General features: G+C 42.8%; 1 protein-coding gene across 6 annotated transcripts in view; it reads right to left on the minus strand.

The window, feature by feature from the left end:
- The window catches only part of FECH (ferrochelatase), a 37,418-nt gene that overhangs the window by 18,293 nt on the left and 1,551 nt on the right, over positions 1-17,574 (minus strand). For 2 of the 6 annotated variants that reach the window (XM_054461228.2, XM_054461230.2), the window contains exons 2-4: positions 12,373-12,499; positions 5,617-5,736; positions 3,762-3,910 (exon numbers count right to left, since the gene is read on the minus strand). In XM_054461228.2, coding sequence (XP_054317203.1) covers positions 3,762-3,910; positions 5,617-5,736; positions 12,373-12,499 — 396 coding nt within the window. Of the gene's footprint in view, positions 1-3,761; positions 3,911-5,616; positions 5,737-12,354; positions 12,500-13,151; positions 15,038-17,574 lie in introns of those variants that run through there. The other 4 variants (XM_063653739.1, XM_063653738.1, XM_054461227.2 and 1 more) reach the window with 4 other exon arrangements.

A 17,574-nucleotide genomic window follows, 5' to 3' on the forward strand; every position in this document is an offset into this window, starting at 1 on the left:
ATAATGTTACTGTCCAAAGCATTAGCAGGGGCTGCAACTATGAATGTGACAAAAATTGCCACAAGAAACATTTAGCTTAAAGTGAAGGAAAAGACGGGAGTTTATCTCATTTATACCTAGATATATACAAGGATAACATTCCTCCTAAGTTCACCTAGAGAACTAAGAGCCAGTGGAACACATTCCCAAGGGAGAAGCAGAATGCCGTTAGGCGAGAGAAGCACATGTGTGCACAGAAAGGCTGGTCGGACTCGGTATTCTCTGGTTGGGTACTGCAAAAAAGAGGAAGGAAGTAAAACTGAATCATTTTTAGCGCTCTGTCCATTTTCAGGCCACCAATTTCATGCTGCCTTGCATAAAGCGGTCACTAGCAGTTCAAACATATCAGAGGACATGATCCCATAAGCAAACTCCAAATGACTGATTGTTCAAAGATTATGTGCTTTGTGCTAAAAACTACCAACTATTACAATACCATCAAATCCCTTGAAGCAACCCTTGGTGATCTGAGCTGAGGTTTAGCAAGCAAGTGGAAACTGCTTTCGAATCTACTTTGAAACAATACGATGATCAGAATGACATCCCCAGTGCTGCAGGTCAACTGGCTTCTCACATTTTCTTTTCACCTGTCCAGTATCTGAAGGGTACAGTCTAAATGCCTGGGGTCTGGGAGTTCCTCAAATCATGCATACTAAGAGGTAGAAAGGCTGCCCTTGCAGATAAAGACAGGGCAGGTGGCCACATTTTAAAGTGCGACAGAGTAAAATACCCTGGAAAGAACTGATAATGTTTTCTAAATGCTTTCTAAAGACAACCTGTAAACACATATTGAAGAAAAAGCAGCAATGTACTCTCCAACTGGGCATATCCTGAGGAACCAACAAACAGTGTTCACAAAGGACCTGTGTCCATCAGGGTGGGTTTCACAATGCAGCTGGCTGTCCCTGGAAGGACGCAGGGATGGGAAGGAGCCTCTCTGATGTTAACCAGTGCCACATCTCGTGGGCACATCTGGCCAGAGTGAGCCCAAAACACATCACTTACTGGCCTAGCCTAGGTACCCTCAGAGCAGCTGTAAAATGAACAGTCTTCACCAAGAACTACTAAAAGACAGAGAGACTAGATTTTTAAACAGCAAAAACTTCATGAATTTAGCATGTAAAATAGTTCAAATGTCCGATTTGTACATGATTTTTTGAAAGACAAGTTTGAAATATGTAGCAAATGCGTCTTAATTTGTATCAGATCATGAACCCTGTGCCAATGATGAATTAAAAAGCTCACGTATATTGAATTTTTGTGATGTTAATGCCTTTCAGGATTATCTCATTTAATTTTCACAAGGATCTAGGAGTTGGGTTCTGTTACCACCCCCATTTTCTAGCTGAGGCTTAGTGAAGTAAGTAAACCGCCTGAACCAGAGCAGGGAAGCCAACACCATCAGAGAAAGGAACCCATACTCCTACCCATGCTGCATCCGAGAAAGAACAGAATGATTTCATGAGCAGCCCTTACTTATAGCTTCACTAAAAGCAGTTACAAGCTAAACAGTTAAACTATAATTTGTAAAGCATATTTGAGATTTAGACTTTCCATCACATGATTACACTTCTCATCTATTTCCGTATCTATTCTCTACATTTCTGCAATGCAGTGTAACTACATGAAGCCACTTCCTGATATAACTCACTGTCTTAGTTAACTGGTCAATTCTATGAAACCAGTGCAAGTCTCAAAACGTCCACACTGGCTACCAAGCAACAACCACTTCCCTAAAAAACGACAGCATGAAACGTGTTTATCTGTTTGCAATCATCACATTTTCTGGCCTAAAGAGAATTTTTCTTAATAGAAATAAATGAATAGACATAGTTCAAAAGTAAACTTTACAACTGTATAGGAAAGAAAGGATCAGAAGGGAAGAGGAATGAGAAGCAGATGGAGAGGTACCCCAGCAGCCTGAGCACAGAGACAGGAGGTGGCGGGAAGGATGCCCTTCTGTCTGTATTCCTTTCTCAAGTCTGACAACTCTACCAGGGACTTTAACTCCTGGGCTCAAGCAGTCCTTCTGCCTCAGCCTCCCAAACAGCTGGGGTGTGCCCCACCCCCATGCTCACTAGGGCTCTTTATAATGATGGGTACTACAGTAACATAAAAACAGGAAAAATGGGAACCTTTCTGCCTCCTCTTCCCACCGAAGACAGCAAAGCAACTGCAAATCTGGTTCATAATAAATCTTTTTTTTTTTTTTTTTTTTTTGAGACAGGGTCTCACTCTCTTTCCCAGGCTGGAATGCAATGGCATGATCATGGCTCACTGCAGCTTCAACCTCCCTGGCTCAAGCAATCCTTCCACCTCAGCCTCGCAAATAGCTGGGCCTACAGGCATGTGCCACCATGCCTGACTAATTGTTGTTGTTGTTGTGTGTGTGTGTGTGTGTGTGTGTGTGTGTAGACAGAGTTTCACCATGTTGCTCAGGCTGGTCTCAAACTCCTGGGCTCAAGCGATCTACCTGCCTTGGCCTCCCAAAGTGCTGGGATTACAGGCGTGAGCCACTGCGCCAGGCTCACAAGAAACCTCTGATCATGATAAACTGTTAATGACTGGAGTTTGTTCTCTATTAAGTAGGTGTGAATGGAGGGCTGACATTTTAAAGATGCACTGCGGCATGCATGGAGGAACTGCATAAGAAATGCCCTTGAGCCATAGCTGAAAGCAGGAAGCAAGCTGAATATGCAGAAGCACAGTTGAACAATTTTCGAAGTGAGGTGATCTGAGAAGGGGCCAGGGCCCTTTGTTACTTTGTGCCATGGGAACCGGTGGATTCTGAGAGCAGCTGGAGTGGACACTTGCTCAGTGATGTCAGAAAAGAGTGAAATGCTCCTTTTGGCCCTGCCTAGTGGAACTGTTCTCCCTGAGGGTTCCCAGTGTCACACACCTATCCTGATCCCAAAGCTCTAAGATATATTTGCAATGAATGTAATTAATGTGTCCTAAGATATACATTTTTTTGGTTTTAACATTTCTCATACCAGTCCAGTCTACAATAGATGGTGTCTTAAAATTAACTGGTAGTGTTTTTGTGTCTTAGTATTATACAAAAACAGGGTGTCCTGCAATCAATTGTGTCTTCGATGTGTTTAATACAGCATTTTTACTTCATCCATGCATTTAGTGATTCATTCTGCACACTATTATTCTGGATAGAGGTTCTCAGATGGGCACAATCCTCTTTTTGGTCCCACATCCAACGAGGACCTTCAATACCTTACGATGGTGGTATTCTGAGAGGTGAAAGCATCACTGCAAGTTGCTTAGTGTCTTGTGGCTTCCATGATAGCTAGCTAATGCTGCTCTAAATATTCTAATCAGCTATCCAACCAGAAAGAAAAGGCAATAGCAGCAGCCTCAATCCATTTCCCAAAGATTTCTTTCCAGTGTAATGATATATGCATCTTTTATTCATGGTATGTTGCTTATGCCTTATACTCTAGCAACATAAAAAACATCTTGAACTTCCTTTTGAAACTCATGTCCCAAATCCTTAGCTTTTTTTACTTGTAATGTAAGAAGTCATAGCAAAGGCTAAAGGTCAAAGGATAATGCCTGGAGACCTAAATTAAGTGACCATGTATTATGTAGAAACACCACAAATTGAGTTGCCAGTACATATGAAGCATTTAGCATCTACTACTCTTTTGAATTTCGTAACTACTTCGAAAGAACTAATCTAGTTAAATGTTAATGAAGAAACACCATACCTGTGTTGGGGGACAATTCATCCAGCAGCTTCACCATGCCCTCTCCCTGCTTGGAAGTCCATATCTTGATGGGGGATCCGCCTCCAATCCTGCGGTATTGCTCTTGAATCTTGGGGGTTCGGCGTTTGGCGATGAATGGTGCCAGCTTACTAAATCATTTAACATACAGGTAAGTGGATTTTATTCCACCTTAGCAACTTGAGAAATGTTTTCTACTCAATAAAAAAAAAATAAGCAAAATTTTAGAGAGCCTAACAAGATTAAGCCTTTAAAACAGAAGCTTGAGGTCATTGACAATAGCCAGCTCTCTTGTTGTAGAATAAGGAGCTAAAGCTGTACTCTCTCTGAGGAATATCCAGCTGTGCTCCACAAGCTGTTCCAGTAGCACACCCTGAAGATTCAGGACACACAACACCCATGCAGAGAACCCTGGACGTGTGCTAGCTACTAGCGTGACACATTTTGATCCCACACCTAATGAGAACTAGGATATAAGACAAATGAAGTAGACATTTCTCTTAATTTAAAAAATAAAGTCTATTAATCTTATAGATACACTTGCATATAGGAGCAAAGATGCATGTACAAGAATGTTCACTGCAACACTGTAAACAACCTAATTGTCCACCATGAAGCACGGATTAAACAAATTAAGTTACAGCCATAAGATGCAATTCTAAATAGTAATTAAAAAATGAGCCAGACCTATATATTGATATAATGTTATGAAACAAGATACAGTGTTAAGTCTACACATTCACAATAGCAAAGACTTGGAACCAACCCAAATGTCCATCAATGATAGACTGGATTAAGAAAATGTGGCACATATACACCATGGAATACTATGCAGCCATAAAAAAGGATGAGTTCATGTCCTTTGTAGGGACATGGATGAAGCTGGAAACCATCATTCTCAGCAAACTATCTCAAGGACAAAAAACCAAACACCGCATGTTCTCACTCACAGGTGGGAATTGAACAATGAGAACACTTGGACACAGGAAGGGGAACATCACACACCAGGGCCTGTCGTGGGGTGGGGGGAGGGGGGAGGGATAGCACTAGGAGATATACCTAATGTAAATGATGAGTTAATGGGTGCAGCACACCAACATGGCACATGTATACGTATTTAAAAAAAAAAAAAGGAAAGTTTCAAATATAGTACATAAGTACCTCCACATTTGTGTAACAAAGTGGGGGAGGGTGTGTGTGTGTGTGTATGTATGTATGTGCACGTGTCTGTGTGTATGTATGTGTATGCTTGGATATGCACAGACTATTTCTGGATATAACAGCACTTTCCTCCAGATGGATAACTGGGAGTGCAAGGTGAAAGGGACACTTGCCTTTTACTGTAATTACTTTTATATTATTTGTAGTTTTTATCGCATGCATGTATTAATTTTTCATAATAAAAATCTATTTTGAAAGAAAAAGGAGAGAAGGAAGAAGGGAAAGAAGGATGAAAGGAAAAGGGCAGCAACAATCCATATTTATAGTACAAAAGAATAATAATCATTGCCTCCCTGAGTGTTAATCAGCCGTTAAGTGCCAAGTACAAATATATCTTTAAAAATCTTTAAAGGTACTTAGGCTATGTCAAGACAACTGCAACTTCCAGGGCTCTGGGGAGCAAAGAGCTCAAGGAGAATCCTTACTAACTTATTTGCTCTCTCCCCCTGCAATTTTCTGATATCATATCCTTCTGATATCCAATAGAAAACAATGCTGCTGTTTAACCATTACCAGATACGCATTAAAACTATTTACTGGTTTGAAACTACAGAATTGAGAGACACATGTCAATGTAGTGCCAAGGTTATAATCAAGGTGTTTATATATATCTCACTTCTGAATAGGAAGCGTCATGAGGTCCCGGTCCAAGAAGAGTCTCAGAAGGAAGTCGTGAACATCTCCGAGAGTTTCAGGGCCTCCCATGTTTAGCATTAATATTCCAGTTTTCGGCTTCCTATATAAAATAAAATACAACGGTTGATTTCTTACACTTCTTATTTTCTTCCAGGGTGGAATCTTGGTTCAGCCAGCAAACTCTTATCTAATCTGTTCCATACAAAGGTAAATACTACGGCTCTTTTCACTGCCATCACACGGATACCTATTCGGGGACATCTGTGGCCTCCAGTTCCCCATGGTCCCAGCTCAGACTCGGACCTTTGTCTTTTGGCTTAATCCATGATATCAGTCTTCACTCCGCTGGAAATGTTTCCCTTTTAAAGTCTCAGCCTGAACAGAGATCGAATCTTTAGGCACTGGGAGTCAAGGTAGAAATCTAAAACTGTCCTGCGGCTAAAGCACCTGTACATGTGAATGCCATATGAATACAGAGGTTACCTGACCTCTCCCAACTTCAGGTTTCCTCATCTGGAAAACATAGCATCCACTACCTACTCAAAATGCTGTTTTGAGAATTCAGTGGGTAACATCTTCAGTCACTTAGCATGTGCTGGCACATGGTAAGTTCTACTCTACACAGAGCAGGGTTCCCCCATAATTTTAAACCTCCACAGTCAAATACCAGCCCATCCCCACTCTTGCATCTGCTCCTGTCTCTTTAGTCAATTATTAAATTAAATGACTACTGACTGAAATTAGTTTTTACATTTTATTTTTGAAATGGAGTCTCACTCTGTCACCCAGGCTGGAGTGCAGTGGTGCGATCTCAGCTCACTGCAACCTCCGCCTTCCAGGTTTAAGCAATTCTCCTGCCTCGGCCTCCCAAGTAGCTGGGATTACAGACACCCAGGCTAATTTTTGTATTTTTAGTAGAGATGGTGTTTCGCCATGTTGGCCAGGCTGGTCTCAAAATCCTGACCTCAGGAGCCTGCCTCGGCCTCCCAAAGTGCTGGGATTACAGGCGTGAGCCACCACACCAGGACTGACTGAAGTTATTGCTTGCTCCTCTGCTTCCTTCTCCAGGACCTCCCTCTATTCCTTCACCCATGGCTCCTGTTATGATAAACTTCTCCTCTCCATCCTGCATGTAAATTCACTGCGTAGATAATTCCTGCAAGAACCGGTGCTAACATTCGAATTAGTCCCAGGCTACAGAATCAACCCCTGAATGAGCAGGAAGAAGCAAAAAGAAAGCAGAGCTCCATAACAAGTTTTAGGTCAAGCAGCTTCTGGAAACTTAAAAAAAACAAAGTACTATGCAAAAATGTAAACCTAAAATCCAGATCAAGCTCCGGAGTCAACACAGCCCAAAGTGAGCCAGGCCAGGAGCTCCCCACTCCTAAGCCCCGCCAGAGGGCAAGGTGAAGCCAGAGCAGGACCAGGTGCCTCTGGCACGCTGGCAGGAGCCACTAGAAGACCTTGTGTGTCCCCATGAACAGGTAGCCATGGGATGGCAATAACTGGGGAACTAAAGAACAAGGAGCATTTCTCCCATTCATTCATTCATCTTGTTTTCATTTTTAAAAATTGAGATATAACTCACATACCACAAAATTCACCATAATCTGAACAATTCAGAGGTTTCTAATACACAAGGAAGGGCAGGAAACCATCACGACTATCTAACTCCAGGACATCTTTACCCCACAAAGAATCTTTGTATCCATTAAAGCCACTCCCCATTCCCTCCCCTCTCACCCCTGGCAACTACTAGTCTACTTTCTGGGTCTATATATTTGCCGATTCAGGACACTTCATAGAAATGGAATCACATGATTGTGTCTGGTTTTACTCAGCATAAAATGTTCATGATTGTGTCTGGTTTTACTCAGCATAAAATGTTCATGCTACGTGTCGTAGCATGAATCAGTACACTTCACTCCTCTTTATTGCTAAATAATATTTCATTATATGGTTATACCCTCTATTCACTTTCAATAAAGCAGCTGAAAAATAACCAGCCTGAAGTTTATCTAAACACCGTTATTATGAATGCTGAGGGGTCTACTTCCTGAATCTCCTACACCAGACTACCTCTGACTACTGCAGTGACTAAACCAATGCTGCTGAGACAGAGCCTGTATAGAAAAACATTCTTTATGTGCTCGAAAACCAATGATACTATGATGACATCTTTTTTGTTTTTGTTTTTTTTTGAGACAGGGTCTCACTCTGTCACCCAGGCTGGAGCGCAGTTGCACAAACAAAGCTCACTGCATCCTCGACCTCCCAGGCTCAAGTGATCCTCCCGCTTCGGCCTCCTGAGTAGCTGGGACCACAGGCACATGCCTCCATGCCTGGTAACTTTTAAAATTTTTATATAGACAGAGTCTCGCCATGTTGCCCAGACTGGTCTCAAACTCCTGGCTCAGGCTCCCATAGTGCTGAGACTACAGGTGTGAGCCATTGCCCCAGGCTTATGATGACATCTTAATGGGCAATTTTTAAACAGTTATTAACAACATTTGGCAATAATGTAAGGCAGCAGGGTATGTCAAATATAAACAGGTGGAAACTGTTTTCTTGATCAAAGCTGTTGTAAGTGGATAAGGTAAAAATCTGAATTCTCAACCTAATTTTTCAGAATACGAATCAATTCCTGGGGAAGGAGAAATATGGCATTACAATGAGGTCAGGGATTTTCTCATTTAGACCCCATTATAAAGATTAACTAAGGTCCCTTTTCACATCATTGCCTTCAACCAGGGTTTCTCAACCTCAGCACTACTGACGTTTGGGGCTGGAGAGTCCTTTGTTGTAGAGAACTGCCCTGTGCAATGCGGGAGGCTTAGCAGCATACCTGGCCTCTACCTGTAGACAACGACAGCACACACCCCAACCCAGTGTGACAACCAAAAATGTCTCCAGACATTGCCAAGTTTGTCCCAGGAGGCAAAAATACCCCCTTCCCCCATTGAGAATCACTGTCTTAGAGAAAGAGGGCTTAATCCCTTTCTTAAAAAAACCAAGCAACTGCACTGAAGATGTGGTTGTTATATAACTCTTCCATGCTCGAGTCCTACAACTGCATTAACAGGGGTGTGTTGAGTTTTCTTTCCTTGATATTTGAAAATTCCAGATGCATTATTTTGTGAAACTAATATTCCTTTAATCTTTCTACTTAGACCACCAGTCTTCTCCTGGGATCCTGTCTTTCGCCCTCAAAATCTGTGACTCACAATAAATTAAGTGCATTTTCCCATGGATTGCTGCCAGTTAACAGATTACTAGTTCAAAAACCTCAGGCTAAAAGACTTACCTAAGCCACAGAGGGTATCAGTGTGCAAATGGGATTTAGAGCTGTTTTTCATCTATAACACCTGAGCTCAGAACAAGAGTGGCTTTAAAGGGGATGCTACTCTGCCCTGCTCATGGTTTTGCAAACGCATGTTGATCTTACACATGAAAGAGACGCACACGACTTGAAAATACCTAAATACACATGCACTTAATTCAAAACTGTGTTGTGCATGATGAATAGCGCATTAGTAAGCCCCAGTCTGACACCCCTCTATTCCAGAATGTGAAGTGAAAGCTTTAGTCAAGGGTCTCCATCTCCTCTCCCTCCAGATAGAACACACCTGAGACCAAAGTCTGAACGTTCATGTTCCATTTGTTTCAATATAAAAGTGTATACAGCAAAATATATTTAAAACTTCTCACTTGGAAAGGTTTCAACATTTTGCCATTTTTATATCCCAGGACTCTCAAAATACAAGGTTTTTCCGTGAAATATTAAATGTACGTAACAGAAACTTAAGCTTGTCAGTTAATAAACAATAATTCTATTCTACTCTATATGGTCAGCCTCAAGAAAAAGTAATAAGATCCCAGCTCTTCATTAAACCTCTAAGACATGATTGGCCTGTGGGTCTATGATGCCTCTAGAACAGAATTTGGCTAACTATAGCCCATGCACTAAATCTGTGTACACACATACACCCCTACTGCCTGTTTTTGTAAATAAAGTTTTACTGGAACACAGCTCCCCCTCATTGTTTATGTAATATCTATGGCTGCTCTCACACTACAACAGCAGAGTTGAATAGCAGCAAAAGAGAGAGTTTGGCCTACAAAGCCTGAAAAATTTACTACCTAACCCTTTACAGAACTAATCTGTCAACCCCTAGCCTAGTGTAGTATCTACTCTAGTACTGCAGTCTAGTCCAGCCCAAGCATTAAGCAGCGCAATGCCTTCATAATGACTGCCATCAGAAGAATCCACAAAGACACTCACTGCTTCACCATTTCTAATATTAAAAAACTAGAAATCACCTACGTGTCCCAGAATGTTGGACAGGGTAGTTTATGACTTAATAAAATACTCTTCGGTTACTAAAATAATATAGACAAATATTTATATGATGATAAAGTAAATAAAAAGAGGGCATTATAAATATATGATGTACAGTATGGTCACATCTTGCTAAATACATACAGAGTGAATATTAATAATCATACAGACAAAATTGGCCTCGCTGGTCGCTCACACCTGTAATCCCAGCACTCTGGGAGGTTGAGGCAGGAGGACTGCTTGACCCCAAGAGTTCAAGCCTGAGCAACACAGTAAGACCTCGTCTCTATTTTTTTTTTAAGAAGAGAGAGAGACAAAATATTGGGTGGTAAGATTATTCATAATGTTTAAAGTATTTTTTTTTGCCTATCTGTATTCTCTAAAATGATCCCATTTATTTTATACAAATATGATCTAAAGTTACTTAGTAGAATTTAAAAATTTTCATTTAATTTTAATAATATTAAGCCTACTTATATTAATGAGTTGCCACTAGAATAACATACAAATGAAATAATTTTTCTTCTAGGATTCCAAACTGAATCAGTTCTCCAGTTTCTATCAAACCCCAACCCTCAGTACTTATGGCTGAGGTGGGGAGAGGGGCTGGGACGGGCAAGGAGAAACGGAATGGGCCCTGCTTGGCAGGCTGCCAGATGAAGAAGGTATCTAATGCCCATCCCCAACTAACCTCAGGTTACACAGCACTCAATCATCACACCCATGATCATATAGCAAAAAATAATAAACACACAATAAGAAAATTTTGGTTTTGGCCAGGCACAGTGGCTCGTGGCTCATGCCTGTAATACCAGCACTTTGGGAGGCCACGGCAGGAGAACTGCTGGAAGTCAAGAGTTCAAAACCAGCCTAGGCAGCAAAGTGAGACCCCATCTTTACTAGAAAAAAATTTTCTTTTAATTAGCTGGGTGTGATGGTGTGCACCTGTAGTCCTAGCTACTTGGGAGGCTGAGACAGGAGGATCGCTTAAGCCCAGGAGTTCAAGGATGCTACACTCCTTCTCAAAATAAAAACGGTGGCTCACGCCTGTAATCCCAGCACTTTGGGAGGCCAAGGTGGGTGGATCACTTGAAGTCAGGAGTTCGAGACCAGCCTGGCCAACATGGTGAAACCCCGTCTCTACTAAAAATGCAAAATTAGCTGGGTGTGGTGGCATGCACCTGTAATCCCAGTTACTCGGGAGGCTGAGGCAGGAGAATGGCTTGAACTTGGGAGGTGTAGGTTGCAGTGAGCCAAGATCAAGTCACTGCACTCCAGCCTGGGTGAAAGAGCAAGACTCCTTCTCAAAAAAAAAAAAAAAAAAAAAATGACTGGGTGTGGTGGCTCACGCCTGTAATCCCAGCACTTTGGAAGGCCGAGGCGGGTGGATCACTTGAAGTCAGGAGTTTGAGACCAGCCTGGCTAACACAGTGAATTCCCATCTCTACTAAAAATACAAAAATTAGCCGGGCGTGGTGGTGTGTGCCTGTAATCCCAGCTACTCGGAAGGCTGAGACATGAGAATTGCTTGAACCCGGGAGATGGAGGCTGCAGTGAGCCGAGATTGTGCCGCCACACTCCAGCCTGAGACAGAGTGAGACTCTCTCAAAGAAAAAAAAAAAAAAATATATATATATATATATATTCATACCTGTATAATTTTCATCAAACAATGTGTGATCTAGCAGAAAGGTCACGGAGTTAAATAGGTCCCAGCTACTTTCTCTCACTCTGCCTGATGTTAAAGGGTACTGTTTCTATGTACTCATCTCGATAACTTCCCTTTATAGAGTCTTCTGTTGCCTCTGTACAGAGGAAGACTTGGGAGCAGTTGTGACTCCTGTTACTAAAGAGGACCCTTGCAACAATGCCATGCCTGCTGCCAGCCACCAGCAACAGAAGAGGTGAGGTATGAAACATGTACTTCACTTCTTTAATAGATGATAAATCCTATTACTTCCTTTACAATTACGTTCACTATGTTAAGGGATGAAAAACAATACTCTAGTTTCCTATAGAAATTCTTGGTAGATCAGTTATTCGTTATCCTGTACAGAACATACATTTCATAGGCATAATTATGTTAGGTTCGTAAATACATTTCCAGCATATATAATTTGTGTTATATGACATATTCCAGAACCAAATTCTTGACACAATTTGCAGACTGTTTGTACTCAACTCTGTGTCTTTTAACAACAGCGCTTTTGCGGGGAAGGATCCAGTGGGGAAGGAGGGTGTAAAATCTATGGTTTAACAGCTGTTGAAAGGAAGCCAAGAAAATAGCTCCTTCCACACTGGCTTTTCCCAGCACCTTTCCTCCTAGGCAGCTTGTGTCTACTGGTGTCTGCATCGATAAAGAGAAATTCTTATTTGTACCTGATGTTAGACTCATACCTCTTCTGCGGTTGAACTTGAGGTTTTGCACCCTGGGCATGCTGGGCTGTTTCTGTGGCAGCGGCCGCTGCAGATGCACCTGACTTCCACCTCCATGGCTGACAGACCCTCCAGCTGGTGGACGCCACTGTGACAAAATTAAAGTGCTCGCATGAAATCTAGCTAGAAAGTAATTTCTTCTGAAGAGGTCCTCAGAGCATAATTCCTGACTTTAAAATTTAAAGAGATGCCATGGCAGAAATGATTTTCCTAGCATTTCTCTGCAGGCAGGTAAAGGAACTTAAGGCCTCTCCAAGGGGATGGGGTGGAGGATCGCTCCCCTAGGATGGCCGATGACAGCCTGCAGAGAAGCATTTTAGAAACTACACACACCTCCTCTCCCCACCTCGGCTGCAGATTTTGATACAATCCCTCACAAGAACCCCTGCATGAGACCAACATGACTGACAGTAGCGTGCTGCTCCTGTGGAAGGAGAAAAGTGAAAAGCCGCCGATTTCGGGAGTGGCAAGTGGGCGGGTTTTCAAATAGCTGCAGTTCTCCTTTCTGCCTCCAAGCCTTCTTCGGAAAGCACTGGTGCTGAGAACCCAGTGCTGCCCTTGAACCTTGACAAGGGGCCTCTGCTTCCCAGGGCCTGTTCTGGCCCTCCTCCCACTGCACCCCACCCCGCGGGGTATGCAGTGTCTACCACCAAGGAGACATGCCACCCCAGGAGTCCACATCCCACGTGCCAGACCAGGCTCCCAGCGCCCCAGGATTCCCTGTCCCCCAAGCTCCACACCTACTCCCAGGGTCTGTCCAGGCATCTTTTCGGATCCATCCTCCTGAAGGAGGTTGTCATCAGTGCATCAAGTCTTGACCCGAATGGTGGCCAAGGGGTAGCTGTTTGCAGGGGCAAGAGTGGAACTGGGCATGAAGACCAGAGAGTCCATCTAGGCTGTGTGTGAAGCTTCCCACAAGGCCAGAAAGAGCCAGCGGCAAGAAGAGAAGCAGGAAAGCGTGTGAGTCAGAGGCAACTCTCCAAAGGCCTCTACATTTCTGCAGGAGCTCAGAGAGTTCAAGAGCTCACCCTTCCAGGTTGTGATCAAGGTCTATTTGTCAACATAGGAGGACAGAACATATTTCCCAGTTTGTTAGCTTGCTATATCCCACATACCATATATGTGCCTTCAAGTATACCCTTGTCCTGGGCCCCACAGGAGGTGGCAGTGGGCCTGAAGAACCCACCTGAATTGAGGAGATCATGTGCCATACTCAGCTGTCATATGAAGAGTACTGGTCCTTAAACAGCCAGTGAAATGAAACTGAAGCCATATAGGAAGTACTGAAGATGGCCATGGGAGAGGGTGGTTACTATGGCGCCTGATGCTATGCACATGACCTCTTCCCCTTTCTCAAACCAGCTGGTTAGAAACCAGCTTGCGATCAGTCTCCTTCTGCCCTCCTCATCCTAACAGGCAAAGGTGCCCTGAGGAGGAATTCAGGCTGTGGGTCAAGCAGCTCTGACTCTGAATTCAGCTCTGCCACTTATTAGCAATGTGACCTGGGGCCAGGTCTTCCTGAGCCTGAGTTTCCCCACCTGTAAAATGACACCTTGCTACAGGGATTCTCGTAAGGAGTAGAGCAGAAGAGTGAAGCGCTCTGCAGTGTCCACCATGTGATTAGTGCTGGTGTTAGTTTCAATTGTCAGTTTCTAGAGGACGGGAACTATACCTGCTCTGATTTTATCACCTAGCATGTCTGTAAAATATAAGAGAATTATATCTCCAGGCCATTAGATTTCCAACCACCCAGACTGTGCACATTCCCAGCAGAGCCAATTATGTCAGTTTATGCTGAATAATCTTTACTAACTCAAAGTGGAAGTGCAAAGATTCCATAAAGAAGTTCAGTTCCATCTGGTTCGAGTTGGTGTTTTTAAAAAAAAAAAAAAAAAGAAATTCAATTCCAAGGCTCAAACCAACTCACATCTCCTTTTTTACATAAGTTTAATTCTGAACTTCATCGTGGGATTTAACCAGGTTCCTAATCATGCTGCAGTGTCCCTAATTCCTTATATGAGTGAGATTGCATCAGATTCCATGGGGTATGAGAATAAAACCTTGGCATTCCACAATTTGACTGCTGGTACAAGTTTAGCATCCCAAATGTGAAAATCCAAAATCCAAAATGCTCCAAAACCTGCAACTTTTTGAGCACTGACATGACACTCAAAGAAAATGCTCACTGGAGCATTTTGAATTTTAGATTTTCAGATTTGGAATGCTCAATCTGTAAGTATATTCCAAAACCTAAAAAAAATCTGAAATCTAAAACACCTCTGGTCCCAGGCATTCAGGATAAGGGGTACTCAACCTGTAATAAAATGACATTTCCTCCTTCAAACCTAAAAAAAGGAAGGAGTGCCAGGTGTGGTGGCTCACACCTGTAATCCCAGCACTTTGGGAGGCTGAGGTGGGAGGATCGCTTGAGCCCAGCCATTTGGGGGCAGCCTGGGCAACATAGCAAGACCCTTGTTTCTACACAAAATTTAAGGAGTTAAAAAAAAAAGAAAGGCCGGGCGCAGTGGTTCACGCCTGTAATCCCAGCACTTTGGGAGGCCAAGGCAGGTGGACCATGAGGTCAGGAGATCAAGACCATCCTGGCTAACACGGTGAAACCCCATCTCTACTAAAAATACAAAAAAAAAAAAAAAAATTAGCCAGGCGTGGTGGCGGGTGCCTGTAGTCCCAGCTACTCGAGAGGCTGAGGCAGGAGAATGGCATGAACCCGGGAGGCGGAGCTTGCAGTGAGCCGAGATCGCACCACTGCACTCCAGCCTGGGTGACACAGCCAGATTCCGTCTCAAAAAAAAAAAAGAAGAAGAAGAAGAAGGAAGCAGTGGGGAGGAACTAGATTTTCCAACTAGTAGATGAGGATTTCCTAATAAATTTGGAAGCTAGTAGCTTTTCAAGCCGCTTAACTATTACCATGTCCTACTTACAAAATTATTTTCTCCATGGTTCACCAGATTCTCAGAGAGGAGAATGATGTTGCTACCAAGGGACCCTTTCCACTCAGGTTCGTTAATACACTCACCCTTCGAGGACTCATCCAAAACACTCCTCTCCCCTAATGATCTGAAGATTCTAGAAAAATGAAGAGTGTCTCCTACCAAACAATTAGCATTTGTCCGGGCTAAAGGAGTTTAAAGTAAACATTCAAAGGGCCAACTGAGACTCTGGAAAAGACTCAGCTCACAGCTGAAGAGAATCTGATGGCACGGGCAGCATTGCGTGGCGTAGAGAGTACGTGTTCGGAAACCAGAGAGATCTGAGCAGAAATCCCACACGGGACCAAGAGGCTGTATGGCTGGGCCTGGGCAACTCACTGAGATGCTGCGAGTCTTGCTTTTCTCATCTGCAAAACAGTGATAAGGCTACTTCTGCAGGGCTGCTGTGAAGATAAGAGGGGAAAAATATGTCCAGCCCCAAGAGCAATGCCTTGCCACACTGCATGTGGTTAAGCAAAGGGGTGAAGAATATCCAATAGTATAGACTTGCCCATTTATGAACTAAGACCAAGTAATTCTGCCCCTCCTCCTTACATAGATAACTGATCTACCTTTAGAAGGCCTACAAACAGGCTGGGCATGGGGGCTCACGCCTGTAATTCCAGCACTTTGGGAGGCCGAGGTGGGAGAACTCTTTGGGCCCAGGAGTTTGAGACTAGCGTGGGCCATGTGGAGAGACCCTATCTCTATTTTGTTCAATTAAAAAAAAAGAAAAAAAGAAGGCCTACAAACAATAAAAATGGTCAAACCGAGAGATAAGCAGCAAAACAGAAGATGACATAAGAAAACGAAACTTCACCGGGCACAGTGGCTCATGCCTGTAATCCTAGTACTTTGGGAGGCCGAGGCAGGCGGATCACAGGTCAGGAGATCGAGATCATCCTGGCTAACACAGTGAAACCCATCTTTACTAAAAATACAAACAAATTAGCCTGGTGTGGTGGCACGTGCCTCTAGTCCCAGCTACTTGGGAGGCTGAGGCAGGAGAATCCCTTGAACTTGGGAGGCGGAGGTTGCAGTGAGCCGAGATCACGCCACTGCACTCCAGCCAATCAAAAGAACGAGACTCCATCTCAAAAAAAAAAAAAAAAGGAAAACAAAACTTCATAACTCCTGCAGTGGTGGACACCTGTAGTCCCAGCTACTTGGTAGGCTGAGGCAGGAGGCTCACTTGAGCTCAGGAGTTCAAGACCAGCCTAGGCAACAGAGTGAGACTCGGTCTCAAAAAAAAAAAAAAACTCTCAAAAAACAAACTTCATAATTCCTGGACAAATCCAATAGGTGATCATTCAGAAGTATACCTATGACTTAAGAAGTTCCTAAGTTATGACTTCATGTTGTTGCAAAAAGAAATAAAGAAAAAGGAAAAACAGCAAAAAAAAGTTCTTAAATATCAACTGGTTCTTCAAAACCAAATTAATATTTTGGATCCTTGCGGGTGGGCAGAAGAGGGTAGAAGGCGAGATACACAAGTACTGAAATCTATAATGGCACTTTTCTATCACATAGGAGATGAGGATTACTTCAAAAGAACTTCTAAAATATGCACCATTTTAAAAATTAACAAAAGAAATAAGGTTCTATATTGTAACTATTAATAAACATAGTGGGTGCTTTAAAATATTGGTTAGTTGCTGATATGGAGACAAAATGTTCTAATGTCTTTTATGTAAACCCTACAACTCTTTTATTATCCTAGAATTGTTTTTCTAATTACATAAGACAATATATGCTCAGTGAAAAAAAAGTTTGGAGGGCCAGGCACACTAGATCATGCCTGTAATCCCAGCTACCAGGGAGGCTGAGGCGGCAGGATCACTTGATCCCAGGATTTCAAGGCTGCAGTGAACTATGATGGCACCACTGTACACCAGCCTGGGCGACAGAGCAATACTCCATCTCTTAAAAAAACAAAATAAAACAAAACAAAACAAACAAAACGTTTAAAGTTTGGAAAGAAAAAGGCACCAAGAAAAAAAATAATTTATATAGATAGCTAAACAGACAGATAATATATGGCCCACCCCAGGAAGCTCCTTACTAATTCTGTAATATGCTAGATACATAAAGCATAAAACTTTGCTTTTCCACTTTTACTTTCAGAACTCATTTTCAGAAATACTCCTCAGCGTTTTCTCACACAGAAGTTGAT

Source organism: Pongo pygmaeus, chromosome 17 (genome assembly GCF_028885625.2).
Source record: "Pongo pygmaeus isolate AG05252 chromosome 17, NHGRI_mPonPyg2-v2.0_pri, whole genome shotgun sequence".
Taxonomy (NCBI): domain Eukaryota; kingdom Metazoa; phylum Chordata; class Mammalia; order Primates; family Hominidae; genus Pongo; species Pongo pygmaeus.